Source organism: Rhinopithecus bieti, unplaced genomic scaffold (genome assembly GCF_001698545.2).
Source record: "Rhinopithecus bieti isolate Rb0 unplaced genomic scaffold, ASM169854v2 scaffold_62057, whole genome shotgun sequence".
NCBI lineage: Eukaryota > Metazoa > Chordata > Mammalia > Primates > Cercopithecidae > Rhinopithecus > Rhinopithecus bieti.
Genome location: NW_016823572.1, coordinates 310285 through 332090, shown reverse-complemented (window position 1 = coordinate 332090; position 21806 = coordinate 310285). Strand labels below are relative to the sequence as shown.

At 48.6% G+C, this 21806-nt stretch overlaps 1 protein-coding gene across 1 annotated transcript in view; it reads left to right on the top strand.

The window, feature by feature from the left end:
* Positions 1–21806, top strand: part of BAIAP2L1 (BAR/IMD domain containing adaptor protein 2 like 1) — a 117972-nt gene that overhangs the window by 84298 nt on the left and 11868 nt on the right. Inside the window, exons 4-11 of the mRNA XM_017861643.1 lie at positions 5116–5177; positions 5285–5356; positions 7830–7967; positions 9575–9727; positions 12898–13065; positions 14522–14669; positions 18849–19056; positions 20242–20319. Of these exons, the coding sequence (XP_017717132.1) occupies positions 5116–5177; positions 5285–5356; positions 7830–7967; positions 9575–9727; positions 12898–13065; positions 14522–14669; positions 18849–19056; positions 20242–20319 (1027 nt within the window). The remainder of the gene's footprint in view (positions 1–5115; positions 5178–5284; positions 5357–7829; positions 7968–9574; positions 9728–12897; positions 13066–14521; positions 14670–18848; positions 19057–20241; positions 20320–21806) is intronic.

The window sequence follows — 21806 nt, the reverse complement described above, 5'->3', positions numbered from 1 at the left end:
TTCTCCTGCCTCAGCCTCCCTAGTAGGTGGGACCACAGGCGCCTGCCACCACGCCCAGCTAATTTTTGTATTTTTAGTAGAGACAGGGTTTCACCATATTGGCCAGGCTGGTCTCGAACTCCTGACCTTGTGATCTGCCTGCCTCAGCCTCCCAAAGTGCTAGGATTACAGGCGTGAGCCACTACACCTGGCCTCCAATGATATTATTAATCAATTTTACTTTAATCTGTGCAGCATAGCTTTAGAACAGTACTAGATTGGCTGCTTCCACTTTTTACCATCTGATTCCACTTGTAGTGATGTGTAGGAAGTAGTGCATGACTCAGGCATTGCTCTGCGTTCTCTGGAAATAAAGCAGGTTCTGATTATCCATTATCAGATGTAAATGGAAAGAATCTTTATGCCTACATATCCTATGCAGTTCAAGTACATTAGTAATCTCCATCTGGTTCCTCTAAATTTGTACTGTGAACTGACGAAGAAAATATATTAATAGTCCTATGACTGTATTCTTTTTCTTTTTGGAGACAGGGTCTTGCTCTGTCTCCCAGGCTGTAGCACAGTGGTGCCATCATAGCTCACTGCAGCCTTGAACTCCTGGGCTCAAGTGATCCACCTGCCTCAGCCTCCTGAGTAGCTGGGACTACAGGCATGTTCCATGAAGCCCAGCTAATTTTTATTTATTTATTTATTTATTTATTTATTTTTTTTTGTAGAGACGGGGGTCTCACTATGTTGCCCAGGCTGGTCTTGAACTTCTGGCCTCAAGTGATCCCCCTGCCTGAACCCTACAAAGTGCTGCGACTTAAGCCACCACGCCTGGCCCTGTGTTTCCAGTGAAAATGTTCTGAGTTCATACCAATAATTTTCCTGAAGTTTTATTCTTTAACGTTATGTTTTAACTTCATACCACCTATTGGCTAAATGCATCTCTTTATGCAATATTGTCCAAAATGGTGGGCATATTTGTTCACAGTTTCTAAAATGAGAGTGACGCCACCATTAACCATTCTTTTTTGTTGGGGATTTCCACAACCTGCTAGACAAACTCTCATAAAGCTATAACACTCTGTGTGAATTACTTATGCGAATATTGAGGAAAAATTGATGGTAGAAAATATCTTTGAGTTATGTTGAGTTCATGCTTTGGAAATACGTGTGTATTGCCCCTCACTCAGACTGAATCACAGTTCGGCACTGAGTTTCTTCCCAAAAGGGTGACTGCAAACATAACGGGGGGAAAAAGGAAGCAGGCGCTCCAGTGCGCACAGCACAGCGGTGTGGTTCTTGTTGGGGCGCATACTTAGCTCTGCTTCATCTGAGTCCGGCCTATGCCTGATTCGCCTCACCCTCAAATATTTTCAGGGTTTTTTTTTTTTCCTTCTCAAATGTAGTTTATGAAAAAGTAGGTTACCGAACTAAGAACAAACAAACCCATGTGGCATCGCATTTTAAACATAAAATAACACTTGCTCTATTTAAGATGAAGCTTCTGCAAATGGAACATAAAGGGTGTTTCCATCTTCCGCTTCAAGATACACTTTCGGCTGCTTGCAGAATTGCAGCCAAGATGTGTGTTAATCCTTTCTGTGACCGCGGACTCTGCGGCGGCAGCTGCTATGAGGCGGGCATCTGAATTCCAGGAGCACTGAGGGACAGGAATAACAAGGCCAGGTGTTGCCCGCCTGCCCGCAGAGTGAAAGAGCTGCTTCACTGCGCCTCTCCCCTGCGCCGCGGGAAGCCACGGGCAGGAGCATGGAGCGTGCCCAGGGGCCCGGCCAGGCCAGAGCACCAGGTTCAGCGGTGTTGGCGTCCACCCTAGCACACACCTTGGTTTTGGCAGCATGCTTCCCAGAGAGCCACATTATATAAAGTTATGGAAATAAAGTTCATGAAAGAGAACAGTATGAGAAAAAAATGTGAATGCGTTTCCTCTAGCTCAAATCACCGAATGCTTTGAGCCACGTTATTTTTAGATGTTTTTATTTTTTTATTTTTTAAGTAGATCTCCCTTGCCAAGAATAGAATGTCTGATTTTCTAAATAACTGGAGTGGGTTTTGTTGTTGTTTATATTTCATCCCCAATGAGGAATTGTTTGTGGGTTTAAAATAGATGTGAAAGTAACTGAGATTGTATCTGAATGGACCGAGGGGCTGTAAAATGGCCTGTCAATGGAATTATGCTCTCGGCCGTGTGAAGGTGGCTTTTGCGAAGAATTCTGGTCTGTCGGTTTTCTCGTGCCGCGTTCTGGAAGATGAAGCTGACGTCGTTAAGGATGTGAAGTGGGAAGCTCGCTTACTCGGAGGGTGGAGCCCTGAGCGCTGGGATGATTCTGTCTTTACTCCCCGTGTTTAGCTATCGAGTTCCTCCATCAGAGCACCGTAAAATCCCACAGGGCTTAGGGACTAGGTTATATACCTGTCACAAGCCCTGCAAGTTCTGCTTCTCTGAGAGCTTCTGACCCCACCTTGTCTAGGCAGCACCCTTTGCAGAGGGCTCTGAAGTACAGCAAGGGAGCTGGTTTCCCTGGAACACCATGGGGGGAGGAGGGGAGTGACATGTTACGCCTGCATTTGGAAAGATTCCCTGGCATCTGTGAGGAAGGCGATCCAGGAAGCGACAAGCTGGGAGTCCAGAGAGAGGATGAGGGATGGAAGCAGGCGTTGGGGTTGGGCAGGCTTGAGAGAGGACCTCCTCGAAAGCCCACATGGTGGGATGTGAGTGCTGGGGGCTGGGGGTGGATGGGAGAATCCTCTGCCACCTCTGGTGGAACAGATCACTGGGTGAACATGTCTTGGTGACTCCACACGCCATTCCCCACACCTTCTGTCCTGGGCAGGGAAGAGATCACAGAGCTTGGGAAGGGACATGGCTGCACCCTACAGGTGGCTCTGATGATGGCCTGGTGTCCCCAAGGGAGAGAGTCTTGGTCGTCAGGTATTACACGTGGACGAGAGATTGACACTTGGCTGGCTGGCAGGTGAGAGCTGGAATTAGAGAATGCAGGGCAGCCAGAGAGGTCACTTCGAGACACGTCAAGGATGAGGTGTGCCCGATGGGACGTCCGCATGGTCGTGTTCAGCAAGGGTGGAATGCTAACCTGGGACAAGGGAAGCCTGGGTGGCCAGTGTGAGACTCAGATGTCCCTAGAACAGGACACGATAGGGTCATATGGCGATCGTAGCCGAGGCCATAGTCCAGTCTGTGCTTTCTCTCTCTCCCCATATTCTACCACAGTCCTCATTCAGATTCCTCCCCTGTAGCCTCTCAGTTCCCCACTAGAATTCCTTTTTTGGGGGGTGGGGAGACAGGGTCTCATGCTGTCACCCAGGCTGGAGCACAGTAGCACGATCCCGGCCCACTGCATCCTCCACCTCCCAGGTTCAAGCAATTCTCCCACCTCAGCCTCCAGAGTAGCTGGGATTACAGGCACGTACCACCATGTCCAGCTAATTTTTGTATTTTTAATAGAGGCGGGGTTTCACCATGTTGGCCAGGATGGTCTTCATCTCCTTACCTAGTGATCCGCCAGCCTCAGCCTCCCAAAGTGCTAGGATGACAGGTGTGAGCCACCGCTCCGGGCCTGGAATTCCTTTTCATCTGGCCGCTGAGCTGTAGGATGGTCCACCGGCACATTTTGCTGTTGGTCGGCATTGTTTGATGGTGGCAGTAACGGTAGTTCCAGATGATTCTATGTGTTTCTCCCATTTCTTAGGTGTCAGACCCTAGGAAACCCATTTGGTTCCTGCAGATAAGTTGGCAGAGAGAGGCCCTCGTTCACCTTTATCAGATGTTACCTGTAGAAAGGTGGCAGAGAGCTGGTGCACTGGCACACACTGCAGAGATGTGATTGCAATCCCAGGGGCCTGATTGCTGCCCTCGGCAGTGGGGCTCCTCTGTCCTAGAGCATCTTCCCCGTCACGTGACTGTGCTTGGTTTCAGGGGCTGGTGTATTCCCAGGAGAGGCAGGCTGAGCACTCTTCCTGCTGTGGGTTCCCCTGGCGTTAGTATTTTCCAAAACATTGTAAGAACTAACATGAGAAAAAAGAAATAGCCTTTATCTCTCGTGCCTGACAGATAATCCGATTACTCTGGGGATTCGATAAAAATAAATCATTGTTTATTCTTAGTTATCTTCTGTGATGACCGAAGTAATCATTTGTGAGACACTCAAAATTTAAATCAGATGTATAGAACTCAGGAACAAGTAAATATAGAAAGGGCCACGCGGTCCAGGCACAGTGGCTCACACCTATCATCCCAGCACTTTGGGAGGCCGAGGTGGGCGGGTCACTTGAGGTCAGAAATTCAAGACCAACCTGGGCAGCATGGTGAAAACCCCTCCCCACAAAATATCCCAAAAAAATAGCTGGGTGTGGTGGTGCACACCTGGAGTTCCAGCTACTCGGGAGGCTGAGGTGGAAGGATAGCTTGAACCTGGGAGGTGGAGGCTGCAGTGAGCCAAGGTCACGCCACTGCACTCCAGCCTGGGTGACAGAGCCAGACTCTGACTCAAAAAACAAAAGACGAAACAGAAAGACTCATGTGAATTTGAAGAGGGTTTGCATGAGAGTTAGAATGTGAGTTTGAAGAGTCTGATTAATTATGTCATAGAAGCCATTTGCTCTCAGCTGTGTCCCCCTGGAAGCCACTGTGGGGACCCCGTCGTGCTCCTGATGTGTCTCGGGGGTGATGCTTAGAGACCCTGAGGGCAGTGTATTTCTGTGTTTCCCTGTTCTGTTTTCCTTTCCCTAATACTTTACAAAACTGTGCAATGGGCCGGGCGCAGTGGCTCACACCTGTAATCCGAGAACTTTGAGAGGCCAACGCAGTTGATCACCTGAGGTCAGGAGTTTGAGACCTGCCTGGCCAACATGGTGAAACCCCATCTCTACTAAAAATGCAAAAAATTAGCCGGGCATGGTGGTACAGGCCTGTAATCCAGCTACTCGGGAGGCTGAGGCAGGAGAATTGTTTGAACCCGGGAGGCGGAGGTTGCAGCAAGCCAAGATCGTGCCACCGCACTCCAGCCTGGGCGACAAAGCAAAAACTCCACCTCAAAACCAAAAAAAATTGCAATGGCTTTCTGCTAACATATCTGGTTTTGTTCCCAGGACATGTCCTCATAGAGATTTCAAGTACCCACAAGAAACTCAACGAGAGTCTTGATGAAAATGTACGTGATCTGTGTTTCTATTTACAAAATACACTTGTTTTAGGTTTTAGAACTTACTTTGCTTAAAGTCTCAAATCTGGTGTGAATTTATTTCCTTTTGTTAACAGTTTAAAAAATTCCACAAAGAGATTATCCATGAGCTGGAGAAGAAGATAGAACTTGACGTGAAATATATGAACGTAAGTGCATGGTTTTCCTCCAGCCCCAGCCTTGGGCTGCCTGACCTCCCACCCTGAGGAGAACTCATTCCCACTGTTGACTCATCAGCAGCAGACAGGAGCGAAGGCTCGGTGTTGATGATACCCAGATGCATGAAACTGACGAGCTCCCTTTGGGCTGCATGGGCCGGTTTTTGCTAACACTTGGGATCTCTATTAGAAAGCATAGGGGCCAGGTGCGGTGGCTCATGCCTGTAATCCCAGCACTTTGGGAGGCCAAGGTCAGTGGATCACTTGAGGTCAGTTGTTCAAGACCAGCCTGGCCAACATAGTGAAACCCCGTCTCCACTCAAAATACAAAAAAAATTAGCCCAGCATGGTGGCGCGTGCCTGTCATCCCAGCGACTCAGGAGGCTGAGGCAGGAGAATGGCATGAACCCGGGAGGCAGAGTTTGCAGTGAGCCGAGATGGCACCACTGCACTCTAGCCTGAGCGATAGAGCTAGACTCCATCTCAAAAAAAAAAAATAGGAAAAAGTATTGCCAGAAATCACACTGCTTCCAGAAAGCATTGTCTTCACAGAACACATTCACGCTGTAGAATATCTGTGCTTGTGTCACTACAGCTGATGCAGACAGAACACTTCCTAAGCCAGCAGCACTTCAGGCTGTGGGTGGTGTGCGGGAGAGTGCCATCCGGGCTCCCGGCGTGCAGAGACCGCTCCTGCATGGCGCCCCTTCTCTGTCCACTGTTGTCCATTCCAGCAGATTTCTCCAGGTCCCCTTCAGGGTGACCCTGCTGCCCCAGTATTGAGGGCTCTTGCCATCTTCCCTTGCTGCTATGGAGTACTTAACTTTCTCCTGCCACCCAAAGTCCCCTTTCTGCTCACCAAGACCCCCGTGTGGCAGTGAGTGTGTGAGTTGCCCTGAAATCATCCCTCCCCTGTGGTCCTCGTGAGGCCTGTTGCCTGGCTTCGCACTCCCGGCAGGAGGCCACAGGACCTGGACAGCTGCTAAGGTGCATTTCATGCCAAATAATTTACATGCATTATCTGATTGTTTTCCCTTCAGAAACTCCAAAACATAAACAACCCTTCTTTTTTTTTTTTTTTTTTTTTTTTGAGATGGAGTCTTGCTCTGTTGCCTGGGCTGGAAGTGCAGTGGCGCAGTCTCGGCTCACTGCAGCCTCCGCCTCCTGGGTTCCAGCGATTCTCCTACCTCAGCCTCCCAATTAGCTGGGATTACAGGTGCTCACCCCCACACCCGGCTGATTTTTGTATTTTTTAGTAAAGAGATGGGGTTTCATCATATTAGCCAGCCTGGTCTCGAACTTCTGACCTCGAGATCCACCCTCCTTGGCCTCCCAAAGTGCTGGGATTAGAGACGTGAGCCACCGCGCCTGGCCAGACACCCTTCTTATTTGCACTTCACAGATTATAGGGAAAACAGGAATTTGAATTCTGACGCGGGTCTGTTTAAGACCCTGTGTTCACTGGGCGTGGTGGCTCATGCCTGTAATCCCCGCACTTTGGGAGGCCAAGGTGGATGGATCCCGAGGTCAGGAGTTCGAGACCAGCCTGGCTGACATGGTGAAACCCTGTCTCTACTAAAAATACAGCCGGGCGTGGTGGTGTGCGCCTGTAATCCCAGCTACTCGAGAGGCTGAGGCATGAGAATCGCTTGAACCTGGGAGGCGAAGAGTGCAGTGGCGCGATCTGGGCTTGCTGCAACCACCTTGGTGGCTAAGTGCTTTGGATGGGACTTTGAGACTTTGGGTGACAGAAGAAAGTTAACCACTCAGCATCAAAAAGCCTTTGAGGAAAGAAGGAATAAAAGAAAGAGAAGATGTCCTCAGAGACCTGCCTTCTGGTCAGGGCTCCTCATTTAAACAGTAACCTTTAGAACAAAGCCAAGACATTAAAGTTGAAGGAAGGGGGCCGTGTGAACTGAGGGGCGAGGGTTCTCACCAGTGTGTGGATGGTGTGAACCTCAGAGTGAGAGTCCCAGCCATCGTGCAGATGGTGTGAACTGCAGAGTGAGGGCCCCAGCCAACATAAGGATGGTGTGAAATGAGGGCCCCGGCCAGTGTAAGGATGATGTGAACTGCGGGGTGAGGGCCCCAGCCAACATGCCGACGGTGTGAACTGCAGGGTGATGGTCCCAGTCAGCATAAGGATGGTGTGAAGTGAGGAGTGTGGCCCTGGGCAGTTTGAGGATGATGTGAACTGTGTGGTGAGGGTCCCAGCCAACATGGAGATGGTGTGAACTGAGGGGTGAGGGCCCTGGTCAGCATGAGGATGGTGTGAAGTGTGGGTGTGGGGACCCTGGCCAGGAGGAGGATGGTGTGAACTGGTGTGGGTGTGGGGGCCCCAGCCAACATGAGGATGGTGTGAAGTGAGGGTGTCAGGGCGCTGGTGAGCCATACACAGTGGAAGTGTGAGCAGAAGCAACTGTGACAATTTGTGTGGTAATAAGCACAGCAATTTAACTTACAGGCAACTCTAAAAAGATACCAAACAGAACACAAGAATAAATTAGAGTCTTTGGAGAAATCCCAGGCTGAGTTGAAGAAGATCAGAAGGAAAAGCCAAGGAGGCCGAAACGCACTCAAATATGAACACAAAGAAATTGAGGTGAGCTTTTCAGCAATATCTTGTTTTCTTTTGTTGTTGACAATTTGTACAGTTTAAGAGGAGGTTGGCCGGGCCCAGTGGCTCACGCATGTAATCCCAGCACTTTGGGAGGCTGAGGCAGTAGGATCATATGAGGTCAGGAGTTCAAGACCAGCCTGGCCGATGTGGTGAAACCTTGCCTCTACTAAAAGTACAAAAATTAGCTGGGGTGATGGCAGGTACCTGTAGTCCCAGCTACTCAGGAGGCTGAGGCAGGAGAATTGCTTGAACTTGGGAGGCAGAGGTTGCAGTGAGCCGAGATTATGCCACTGCACTCCAGCCTGGGTGACAGAGCAAGACTCCATCTCAAAAAAAGAAGAGTTTTGAGGTTGATCTCATGGAATTGGGAAGTATAATGATGGTGACCTTTCATTCTCTAGATAGCTGAGGATGGTCAGTGTGTTGACTGGGGGGTGGATGAAGGAGAGGTTGGTTAATGGGTCCAAACATACACTTGGATAAAAGAAATAAGTTCTAGTGTCCGATAGCAGAGTAGGGTGACTATAGTTAACGGCAGTGCATTGTTTATTTCAAAATAGTTAGAAGAGAGGACTTGGAATGTTCCCAACACATAGAAATAATAAGAACTTGAGGTGATGGACACCCAAGGACTCTGCTTTGATCATTATCACATGTGCCCTATAAATATATAAATATAATCTATCAGTTTTTAAAAATAAGCATTTTGACTGAGAGCTGAAGGCTGTAGAGTTTTCCAGAGTTAAGTATAATTAATCCGTGACCTCCTGCCAAAACATGGGCTTTTTCTCCTGACTCTGAAAGAAGAAGGGATTCTCCATGATCAGTGTTACTGTTCCCATTGTACAGATGGGAAAAATGAGACTTAGGTTAAATCATATTAGTCTGTTTTCATGCTGCTGATAAAGACATACCCTGAGACTGGGCAATTTACAAAAGAAAGAGGTTTAATGAACTCACAGTTCCACATGGCTGGGGAGGCCTCACAATCGTGGTGGCAGGGAAGGAGGAGCAAGTCACGTCTTACACGGATGGCAGCAGGCAAAGAGACAGCTTGTGCAGGAAATGCCCCCTTATGAAACCACCAGATCTTGTGAGACTTCTTCACTATCACAAGAATAGCACGGGAAAGACCTGCCCCCGTGAATCAGTTACCTCCCACCAGGTCCCTCCCTAAACACATAGGAACTATGGGAGCTACAATTCAAGATGAGATTTGGGTGGGGACACAGCCAAACCATATCACATATTGTTGGCATTTGGAACTGGGTTTGAACCAGGAACTTTCTGGTTCCAAAGCACAGGTGCTTTCCAGCAGGACACGTTCATATCTCTGGAGTACAAAATAGTATTTGTGCAAATCGTCCCGTGGGAATGTCAAGCCCTGGGGCAACTTCTCTCTGCACATGAGTCAGGGACCTCAAGGAGAATGATGGTATCTACTTAGGTCAGGTTACAGCATTCTTTCCTCTCATGTATTTACTCTATTATTCAAATAAAGCAGGCGTAAAGATGGCAGAAGATAAACGTCAGGCCGCACGCTATCTGATGCTCATGTCATACTTAGGTAATTACTGTTTTTTTTTTAGTACGTGGAGACCGTTACTTCTCGTCAGAGTGAAATCCAGAAATTCATTGCAGATGGTTGCAAAGAAGCTCTGCTTGAAGAGAAGAGGCGCTTCTGCTTTCTGGTTGATAAGCACTGTGGCTTTACAAACCACATACATTATTATCACTTACAGGTGGGTGTGGTGGCAAATTGCCTTGAGTATTAATAACTTTATTTCATATTTAAATGCCCCAGAAGACTGGGCCATGGCTCCCGCCTGTAATCCCAGCACTTTGGGAGGCTGAGATGGGCCTGGGCAACATGGCAGAACTCTGTGTCTATAAAAAATAAAAAAAAAAACTAGCCAGGCATGGTAGCATGTGCCTGTAGTCCCAGCTACTCAGGAGGCTAACGTGGGAGGATCCCTTGAGCCTCGAAAGTTGAGGCTGCAGTGAGCTATGATCATGCCACTGCACTCCAGCCTGAGCAATAGAGCAGAACCCTGTCTCAATCAGTCCATACATACAGAGGTACACGTACAGGCACACCACCCACCTTCCACACAGGCCCGATATAAAGCAGCAGGCCATTTTGCCAATGAAAAGATTCCAGAGAAACTGTTTTTGGCCAACTTGAACATATAAACTTATAGAAATACAGCTGAAATGGTCAGATGTCCATGTATAATGTTTAATTAATTAATAATACATCCATATTTAAAGTCCTTCATAAAATAATGCTTCATCATTGAAAAATAACATGTTTGCTCTTCTCACCTATGAGGCAGCTTTCCCCAGGCCCTTTCTGATGTGTCCTCAGCATCACTGTCTTCACCATGGCTGCCGGTGAGTCCCAGCGGGCCCGGTTCTATGCCACCTGGGCAGTTTGAGATGCTCCCTTCATGGGTCTGTGTCCGGGGGTCACAGGCAGCTCTGCCCCAGCCCACGGGCCGCCATTCATGCACCTCAGGACAGCTGGGCTCAGCGATATGTTCATTCCTCTTGGTCGCGTTGGTTCCTGGTTTCTTCAGCTGAATGACCTCATCACCCTCCTTCCAACACACGCATCTGGGAGGTTCGAACCTCCAGGAATCATTATGCAACACACGTCACATTTCCTTTCCTTTGTTTTACATTATGAACTCTGCTGGGCCTTTGTAAACATCCAAACTAGCACTGGTTGAAGTCAGAAATTCATTGTTGTTCATAGTAAAGTTAGAGAGTGTTCCAAAAGAGGAGAAGCTTTGCAAGAGCTTGAATATAAGTCAACTTTGTCTTTGTTTTAAAGGAAAAATACCTTGGCCTTGTATGTATGCAAATGTTGTATTTTCTATAAACTTTTTACAACTTTAAGGAATATTCAGGACTGGACATGGTGGCTCACGCCTGTAATCCCAACACTCTGGGAAACCAAGGTGGGTGAATCACTTGAGGTCAGGAGTTTGAGACCAGCCTGGCCAACATGGTGAAACCCTGTCTCTACTAAAAATATAAAAATTAATCATATCTGGTGGTGGGCACCTGTAATCCCAGCTACTCAGGAGGCTGAGGCAGGAGAATTGCTTGAACCCAGGAGGCAGAGGTTGCAGTGAGCCCAGATCGCACCACTGCACTCCAGCCTGGGCAACAGAGCAAGACTCTGTCTCAAAAAAAAAGGAATATTCAGCTCCCTAAACTAAATAAGATTTAAAATTCGTACAGCAGGCCAGGCACAGTGGCTCACGCCTATAATCCCAGCTCTTTGGGAACCAGGGCAGGAGGATCACTTGAGCCCAGGAGTTCCAGGCCAGCCTGGGCAACATAGCGAGACCCTATCTCTCCAAAAAACAAAAAAAAGTTTTAATTAGCCAGGTGTGGTGGTGTGCACCTGTGGCCCCAGCTAGTCAGGTGACTGAGGTGGAAGGATTGTTTGAGCCCAGGAGTTCGAGGTTGCAGTGAGCTGTGATCGTGCACTCCAGCCTGGGTGACAGAGCCAAAATCCTCTCTCAAAAAATAACAAAATGGTTACAGCAAAGGAAATAATTGCTGTATTAAGTGATCACTTTTGTCAATAGCACGTCTGTACTAGTTCTGGGAATGTAGAGTTCACTTCAGAATCTTCTCTTCCCAGAGTGAGGGCATCCTGTGGCACTGGGGTCGCAGGCTGGAGAGGACAGAGGTGACCTCGAGGTTCTCTTCCTGCATGGTGCCCCGCCGTGTCATGAGGCAGCCTGGCCCCTTTTCAGGGAGCTCCAGTTATCAGCAGTCTTTCTTAGACTTAACCATGGGTCCCCAGTAATGCTTTATAGAGTGATGCAGACCAAAACTGCTCCTTTCTATACTGGAAGTTTCTTCAAGTATCTGAAAACTGGTTTTGTGACTTCCCTTAATCCAGCTAAAGCGCCCCAGTCCTTTCTGTGGAGTTGGGATGAAGCAGGCCCAAGCAGCTGGTCCACAGTGCTGCAGAGTGTCAGAGTGACAGTTGGGGGTGGTGTCGCACTGACTTAGTGTGTCAGGGTGACATGTGGGGACAAGGGTGGTGTGAGGGGGGCTTTGCCCTTCCCCAGGACTGACATCAGCCCCCGCCACTCTTGATAAACTCAGAAGCTGAGTAAAAGCAGTGTGACTGCCATGCACACAGCTGCAAGACAGGCTCCTGCCTCCCCTTTTCCAACGAGAGTGCCGTTCAGAAAAGGTGTTCACTGGAAGCGCTTGGGGGGCCCCTCAGAGTCCAGTTGTCAGCAGAGCCAGGCTCGTGGGTGTTGGAGGGGCGCTCTGCCTCCAGGGTTGCGGGTTCTCGCCCCTGCTGGTCAGGTCTGCTCTGCAAAGCCTTGTTTGGCCTGTGGTGCGGGGGGCATCCCTCAGCACTGCCCACCACTCACCCACGGTCCCTCTTCCCCATAGACAGACTCTCGGGACAGTCTGATTCACTTCTCTAATGTCTGAATCGGTCAGAGTCAACTCCCGGGCCGGTGACCTGTGTTGGAGGTGCTGCTTTTAATAGCAGTGGGAGGGAGAAAGTGATAGTTGACGTTTCTGGGGCCACCTGGAAAACGGGATTCATACCGATTGCTCCCTCCCTCCCTCCCTTTGAGTTTCCGTTCTTGTTCTTCACCATTTACCATCTCCGTATTAGTCCCATGCTATGTACTCACACTGAGGGAGCAGGAAATTCCTTTAGAGTCAGAGCCTCTGCCCCTCTTGGCCAGTGAGACACAGCAGATCCTCTAGGCACTCAAAGTGCTCACCTAGTAGTTTAACCCGGAGCCCCCACACTCCTGGTGCTAAGCCAGTAATTCTGTTATCAGCGATATGACGTGATGTCATTTTTCTCAGCTCTTCAGACATCATCTTTGTCTTTAGTCTTCTTCTTTTGGCTTTGCAGTCTGCAGAACTACTGAATTCCAAGCTGCCCCGGTGGCAGGAGACCTGTGTTGATGCCATCAAAGTGCCAGAGAAAATCATGAATATGATCGAAGAAATAAAGACCCCAGCCTCTACTCCCGTGTCCGGAACACCTCAGCCTTCACCCATGATCGAGAGAAGCAATGTGGTAGGAACCAGTTTTCTCTTCCAGATTTCAATCATGTGTTTCCTAACTTGATCTGGGCCGCGTTTGCCTTTGTTGGTGGGAATCACAGGTCCTCCTTTAGTACTTCCAGGACCACCTTTTCACAGCTGTATCCCCTTACCTTTAGGGGTGAAGGTAGCTGGGCACACGTTTGTCTTTTGTTGTTGAGGCCGAGTCTTTCTTGTTCTGTCGCCCAGACTGGAGTACAGTGGTGCGATCTCGGCTCACTGCAACCTCCACCTCCCAGGTTCAAGCGATTCTCCTGCCTCAGCCTCCTGAGTAGCTGGGATTACTGGGGCACACCACCATGCCCGGCTAATTTTTGTATTATTAGTAGAGATAGGGTTTCACCATGTTGGTCAGGCTGGTCTCGAACTCCTGACCTCATGATCTGCCTGCCCTGGCCTGCCAAAGTGCTGGGATTACACGCATGAGCCACCACAAGCTGGGCACATGTTTTATACTATGTTTGGCGCTATTATCTTTGTTTTGGAAATTTTATCCTTACTCGATTTTTTTTGTTGTTTTTTGAGACAGAGCCTTGCTCTGTCACCCAGGCTAGAGTGCACTGGCGTTATCTCGGCTCACTACAAGCTCCGCCTCCTGGGTTCACGCCATTCTTCTGCCTCAGCCTCCCGAGTAGCTGGGACTACAGGTGCCTGCCACCACACCCGGCTAATTTTTTTTGTATTTTTAGTAGAGATGGGGTTTCACCATGTTAGCCAGGATGGTCTCGATCTCCTGACCTCATGATCCGCCCACTTTGGTCTCCCAAAGTGCTGGAGTTACAGGCGTGAGCCACTGCACCCGGCCATCCTTACTGTTTTTAATTATAATCATTCCAACTAAGTTTACTCCCAAGGAAGGAAGTATAGGTGTCTCAGAATAAATTAGACAAACTCTGATGGCATTCATCACAATGTAAGGCACTTCAGGAAAAAAAAATAGGCGTCAAAGTATTCACAGTAATGAATTCACACATTTGTTGTTTGCTGATCTTTAAATCTGGGCTCTATGTGGAGACTGGGATGTAGCAGGTAGTTTGAACACATGGATCCACTCTTTCTGCCCTTCTCAAACCCCCTGAAATGTGGCTAGGCACGGTGGCTCACACCTATAATCCCAGCGCTTTGGGAGGCCTTAGCGGGCGAATCACTTGAGTTCAGAAGTTCGAGACCAGCCTGGGCAACATGGTGAAACCTCGTCTCTACTAAAAATACAAAAAATAGCTGGACGTGGTAGTACGTGCCTATTATCCAGCTACCCAGGAGGCGGAGGTTGCAGTGAGCCGAGATGGCGCCACTGCAGTCCAGCCTGGGCAACACAGTGAGACTCTGTCTCAAAATAAAAAAATAGTCTATGATTTAAAAAGCCTTGGGAATCTGTAATTCCAGTTCTGTGTTATACTAATATTGGACTAATAAATAATTTTTCACAGATGAGGAAAGATTACGACACCCTTTCTAAATGCTCACCAAAGATGCCACCCGCTCCTTCAGGCAGAGCATATACCAGTCCCTTGATCGATATGTTTAATAACCCAGCCACGGCTGCACCGAATTCACAAAAGATAAATAATTCAACAGGTAAGAGATTCAGTCTGATTTATTTGAAGATACCTTTTACATTTGTTTTAAAATAAGCTGTGAAATAAATATTTTGGATAAATGTGTTGCAAGGTCTGGAGGTAAACAAGCAGGTATGGTGGATACGTTCAGCCCTGGCTTTGCAGAGCATGAGTTCAGAACAAATACAGGTCTAGACTATGAGGTGCTCTGATAAGTAATAGATTTCTCTGACATTTACCAGTTCTACGCATTGACTGATGTTTATCCAGAGTAAACATACTGTTGAGAATTACCTATTTACAAATAAATGGAGGCCGGGCGTGGTGACTCACGCCTGTAATCCCAGCCCTTTGGGAGGCCGAGGCAGGTGGGTCACCTGAGGTCAGGAGTTTGAGACCAGCCTGGCCAACATGATGAAACCCCATCACTACTAAAAATACAAAAAATTAGCCGGGCGTGGTTGTGCCTGCCTATAATCCCAGCTACTCGGGAGGCTGAGGCAGGAGAATCGCTTGAACCCAGAAGGCAGAGGTTGCAGTGAGCTGAGATCATACCACTGCACTCCAGCCTGGGTGACAAGTGCAAAACTCTGTCTCAGCTAATCCATCCATCAATCAATCAATAAGAAACATGCATAGCCTCGCTGTGTGTTCCATATTTGGTGGCGATTGTAATAAAACTTTTTTTTGCAATAAAATAAACTATGAAAGTTCACATTGAAATGGGAAAGATTCCCTTGTCCCCCTTGCAGGGCCCATGATGGGGATGTGGCTCACCTCTTCAGTGTCCCGGCACTTAGACCTCTAGGGGCATAGACAGACAGGCAGGCTGTGGGGTTCTCACGTCACAGCAGTGTCTAGGGACGACTGTTTACAACTGAAGCCCCAGGGGGCGCATGTTACCGTGTGCTCTTTTAGTTTTAGTTTGAGTCTATAGGTGGCTTGTGTTAACCAACTCAATTACACCCTCTACCTTGTCACGGGGAAAGAGGGTTTTCAGTATCCCGTGTTCTTGCCTTGGTGTGCCGGAAGAATCAGGTCACACGTGAGCTCAGAGAATGAGTGCATGGTTTTGTTGAGTGGAAGCAGCTCTCAGCAGATGGGGGAGGTCAGGAGGGGATAGAGCGGGAAGGTTTCCCTAGAGTCGGGCCACTCAGTGGCCTTGACCGACTGTTGGAGCCAAACTCTGTGTCGTTCTGCTGGTCAGTGACCTGCCGGCTGGAGCCTGTCGGTGCCTCCCTCTCGATGCCTAGCCACTGTGTTTGTTCCTCCAGCGACATGCTCCTTTCAACGTCCAGCAGCTTGCATGTCTGCCTGCTTAGGGTCTTGAGGGTTTTTATAGCTACAGGATGGGGGTGTGGCAGGCCAGGGTGGTCTTAGGAAATGCAACATTTGGGCAGGAAATGCCTGTCCTCACCTAGGTCCATGGGGGTGGAACCCTAGCCAGAGACCACACCCTCCTCTACCCAGCACTTTCCTTCCCCAGTTCCATATCATTTAAAGGGACCACACTCTTCCCTTCCCAGCACTTCATAATTATCAACATGACAAAATTATTATTAAGCTTACCAATAAGCTTGGTTTGAATTTTTTTTTTTTTTTCCGAAATCAAGTCTCACTCTGTCACCCAGGCTGGAGTGCGGTGGCACGATCTCGGCTCACCACAACCTCCGCCTCCCAGGTTCAAGCGATTCTCCTGCCTTAGCTTCCCAAGTAGCTGAGACTACAAGCATGTACCACCACGCCTGGCTAATTTTTGTATTTTTAGTAGAGACAGGGCCTCACCATGTTGGCCAGTCTGGTCTTGAACAAAGTGCTGGGATTACAGGTGTGCGCCACGGTGCCCAGCTGGTTTGAATTCTAATCAGTGTTTTTCATCATCTCTAACAGAGCACCTCATGCTCTGTTGAAGAACTTAAGTTCTAACTTGGATTTCTTAATTTTGTTGACTATATTTCAACAAGCTGGGGCCAGACTCAGTGGCTCATGCCTGTAATCCCAGCAGTCAGGGAGGCCGAGGCGGGCGGATCGCTTGAGGCCAGAAGTTCGAGACCAGCCTGGCCAACATAGTGAAACCCTGTCTCTACTAAAAATACTAAAATTTAGCTGGCGTCGTAGCTCACACCTGTAATCCCAGCTACTCAGGAGGCTGAGGTATAAGAATCACTTGAACCCAGAAGGCGGAGGTTGCAATGAGCCGAGGTCGCGCCACTGTACTCCAGCCTAGGTGACGCAGTGACAAAAACAAAAGTTGGAGCCAGTTACTGTCTGCAGATGTTGCCGGCTGCTTCACTGGTCAGACCCCGTCCTTCTGCACAGTTTTATAACCCAGGACCCTCGAGACCTGTGCCGTGGCCCCAACCCATCCACGTGGGGTGTGTCACAGGCCCCATGTTGTGAAGGTTGCGGCAGCCAAGCTGTTGGTGAGAGAGAGCCCTGGACCAGAGCGTGCGAAGCTATTGGGCAAAAGAACAGAGTTTTCCAGAATGATGACTAGGATGGCCCAGCAGAGGAAGATGATGGTCTGTAGGCATTTGCCTTTGAAGGAAGTCCTGTCAGTTAACTAAAATACACGGTTAAAGTTTATAATACTCTATGCATCCCAATGATTCAGATGACTGTTTCTTATTGGCAAAAGCAGAATGAACTTTGCTGGTGGAGGGTTGGACATGGTGGCTCACGCCTGTAATCCCAGCTCTTTGGGAGGCCAAGGCAGGTGGATCTCAAGGTCAGGAGGTGGAGACCAGGAGGTGATGAAACCCTGTCTACTAAAAATACAAAAATTAGCCAAGCATAGTGGCACGTGCCTGTAATCACAGCTGCTCAGGAGGCTGAGGCAGGAGAATCGCTTAAACCCAGGAGGTGGAGGTTACAGTGAGCCGAGATCATGCCACTACACTCCAGCCTGGGGTACAGAGCGAGACTCCGTCTCAAAAAAGAAAGAAAATTGCTGGTGGGTTCAACACCAGCGAGGTAGAGAGTGGCAGGTTAAGGGGGCACAAGGTTTACATTGTTATCGTGAAGAATCTGCAAGAACGAAGCAGAAAGATCTTGCATTGTTTTAAGTTAAAGATGCTTGGTGTATTACTAGCCTAGGAAAATTTGAATGGGAAAAAAAAGGGCCAGAAGCAGTGGCTCACACCTGTAGTCCCAGCACTTTGGGAGGCCAAGGTGGGAGGATCACTTGAGGCCAGGAGGTCAAGATCAGGCCGGGCAACATAGCGAGACACTGTCTCTACAAAAAAAAAATTAAAAATGAGCCTGGAATGGCGGCGTGTGCTTGTAGTCCCAGCTACTTAGGAGGCTGAGGAGGGAGGATCCTTTAAGCCTGGGAAGTCCAGGCTGCAGTGAGCTATGATCCTGCCACTGCACTCCAGCCTGGGCAGCAGAGTGAGACTCCGTCTCAAATGTATATACATATATATGTTTTTTTCCTACCTTTTTTTCCCTGGAGTGGAAATATCAGCCTGTGTTTGAATGGAGACATGAACAGCACAGCCTCGTGCCTCTGAGTAGAGTGTGTGGGACGAAACTGCCCTAGCTGGTTCCTGGCCCAGCCACTTGCCAGCTGTGGGGTCTGTCCTGTGGATAACAGTAGTTCCTTCCTCCTTGGAGCCTGGCAGGATGGCAGCTGTGAGACATTGAGATCGGTGACTGGCACCTGGTGAGGACTCTATAAACCCACCTCATCCTCACCTCGTCCTTCTTAGGCCCGGGGGTGAGAAGCTGAGCAGCCAACATGGCAAGACCGACTGCATTTCCAGCTTGCTTCTTTTCTTTGTGGACATTAGCAATTGGGTTTGAACTGTGGCCCTAGCCTGCCTTTGCGATTGGAATTGCGAGGGCAGTTTGGCGTCGGAGCGGTTTGCCTCTCTAAGGAGAGCCATCCTGGCCAAAGCAGAGTGCAGATCAACCCGGCACATGCCGCCTTGTCCTTGGGCCTGGAAAAGAGCCTGCAGCCGCAGGGATCCTCTTCTGCACTGTGCAAGCCTTCAGGCTACATGCTGCCTCTGTTTCTCAACAGTCCCTGCCCCTTCTGAGCAATGATCAAGGCGAGGAAATAGGACAGGGTGGGTTTCCGTGGAAGGAGCGTTGTTAGCAAGATGAGAACAGGTGGATTCCTGGGGGTTGCTCATTGGAACGTGCCTATTGATTCTCATGCTTTGAAAAGCCATAACTGCTACACTCCCTCCAACAGGTACTTCCGAAGATCCCAGTTTACAGCGATCAGTTTCGGTTGCAACGGGACTGAACATGATGAAGAAGCAGAAAGTGAAGACCATCTTCCCGCACACTGCGGGCGCCAACAAGACCTTACTCAGCTTTGCACAGGGAGACGTCATCACGCTGCTCATCCCCGAAGAGAAGGATGGCTGGCTTTATGGAGAACATGACGTGTCCAAGGCGTAAGTCTGGGTGTGATGGTCCCGGCAGGGCTCCAGACAGCACCTCCCTTCCAGAGCTGAAAATTGTCTTTGTGGACATGCTCACGTTTTAGCCAAAGTTAAGTTTATGGCTTAGTTCTAGTTTAGTTAAGTTATTCGATCCCAGGCTATTTTCTGTGTATCTGTGCGTGTAGAGATACATTTGGTACATGCATAGTTATTAGAGCATATGAAGTCACCTCTCTGAAAGTAATTTAAACATTTTTTTGTTTTTTAAAAAAACTTAGCATTTGGCCGGTGCAGTGGCTCATGCCTGTAATCTCAGCACTTTGGAAGGCTAAGGTGGGCAGATCACCTGAGGTCAGGAGTTCCAGACCAGCCTGGCCAACATGGTGAAACCCCATCTCTACTAAAAATACAAAAATTAGCTAGGCGTGGTGGCAGGCGCCTGTCATCCCAGCTACTCAGGAGGCTGAGGCAGGAAAATCTGGGATTGAACCTGGGAGGCAGAAGTTGCAGTGAGCCGAGATCGCGCCACTGCACTCCAGCCTTGGGTGATAGAGCAAGACTCCGTCTCAAAAAAATAAATTAAATAAAATTGGTATGTGCTTTATTGAGGATAATCTGCATATCATATATACTTTGTTAAGGTTTAGCACATAGTTTGAATGCAATCCTCTTAATTTCAGCCATAATTATGTGCACAAGCCTTCCTGTAACTAGCTTGTCAGTTTTCTAGACAGATTGTTCTGATGTATTAAATAAAACCAATATGAAAAAAAGGGTAATCCAAATCAAATTAATGTCATACATACAACATATATTGCTTTTTAGCTAGGCATGGTGGTGTACACTTCTAGTCGCAGCTACTCGGATGCTGAGGCAGGACGATTGCTTGAGCCCAGGAGTTCGAGGCTGCTGTGAGCTATGATCGCACCACTGCACTCCAGCCTGGGCAACAGAGCGAGACCCTGTCTCTATTAAAAAAAAAAAGAAAGAAAAAAGAAAAATTGTTAACAATACACATGGTTCAGTGTATGTGAAAGTCCATATTTATCTATTAAAAGCCTTAATTTCATTTACTCCACACGTGGACCTTTCTGGAGCCATGGACCGGTCTGCCCTGAGCTCTCATCAGGCTGTTCAGGGAGGCTGCCATCCACTTGTCTACTGCTGATAGCATCTTTTCTCACTCTGTGCCGGTAGGAGGGGTTGGTTCCCGTCGTCATACACGAAGTTGCTGGAAGAAAATGAGACGGAAGCAGTGACTGTGCCCACACCAAGGTAGCCCTGAACGTGGCTGATCTCTCCCAGTGACAGAAACCCCTGCCCTGAGGTTTCCATAACACAACACCGTCTAGCTCTTGTCACAGGCCCTGCCCTAAGCCTCAGCTCTCATGGACTAGTCAGAGATGAGACTGTGGCTCAAGGTGCTGTCTGCTGTGATTTCTTTTGTCCTCGAGCTTTGCTGCCGTAAGGAGACCCTGCCCAGGCCACCTACTCCCCGCAGTCCTGCAGCCCTCTGAAACTCCCTCCCTGTCCCCCGTACCTCCTGGTCGCTAAACCCAAGGCATGTGTTTTCTGTCCTTATCGTACACTTATCTTACCGTCCTTATCTTACAGCCCTTAACGCTGTTGTATGCTTTTTCTGGAATGTTCTCTGGCCCTGGCTGCTTGACCTGTGCTCTGTTTGTCTTCTGCCTCATCAGCTCTTTGCACCCCTCTTCCGCCCATCAATTAAACATGAGTGTTCTTGGGGGTCACCCTTGGTCCGTCCTTCCTGCCTGTGCTGGGCCATCTCGTCCACTCCCATGGCTTGAAATACACTGTTGTGCTTCGCTGAGCACCTCCATGCCGAAAACCCCAAATCCGTATTCCAGATGAGATCATAACAGTAGCTACTGCCCAGAGACTGTCCAGAGGGCTTTGCATTGATTCGCTCATTTAATTCTCACAGCAGCCCCATGAGGTGGGCTCCCACTTTAAAAAATGAGGACACTGGCCGGGCATGGTGGCTCATGCCTGTAATCCCAGCACTTTGGGATATGGAGGCAGGAGGATTACTTGAGGCCACAAGTTCAAGACCAGCCTGCACAACATAGCAACACCCCCATCTCTACAAAAAAATAAATAGCCAGGGCATAGTGGCATATGCCCATTGTCCCATCTACTCTGGAGGCTGAGGTGGGAGGGTCGAAGTTCACGAAACCCCCATAACCCATCCGGCTAGCCAAGTAGAAGGCCTCCAGGTCCAATGTTGCATTCCCCAAGGTCTGATGCTGTCTGCAATCTTCATCCCTAGCAGAATAGCTAAAATGCCATTGTACTGGGGAAGAAAAACTGAGTAACATTTTTTAGGATGTTAAAATTTCAAGTTTTTACATTTTTTTTTTAACTCTTAGCTCATTGCTCACTCCAGCTTTTGCTAGTCTCCAATTTCTTTCCTTAGATTAAATCAATCAAGAGCCAGCCCCTAATTTAAAAGGTTTCCTCTCCTTTTGTCATGTCTTTTAAAGAATTTTTTGGCCAGGCACGGGCTCGTGCCTATAATCCCAGCGCTTTGGGAGGCTGAGGCAGGCAGATCACCTGAGGTCAAGAGTTCAAGACCAGCCTGGTCAACATCATGAAACCCTGTCTCTACAAAAAAAAAAAATATTAAAAAATTAGCCGGGCATAGTGCCAGGCGCCTGTAGTCCCAGCTACTTGGGAGGCTGAGGCAGGAGAATCACTTGAACCGGGGAGGCGGATGTTGCAGTGAGCCAAGATCCCGC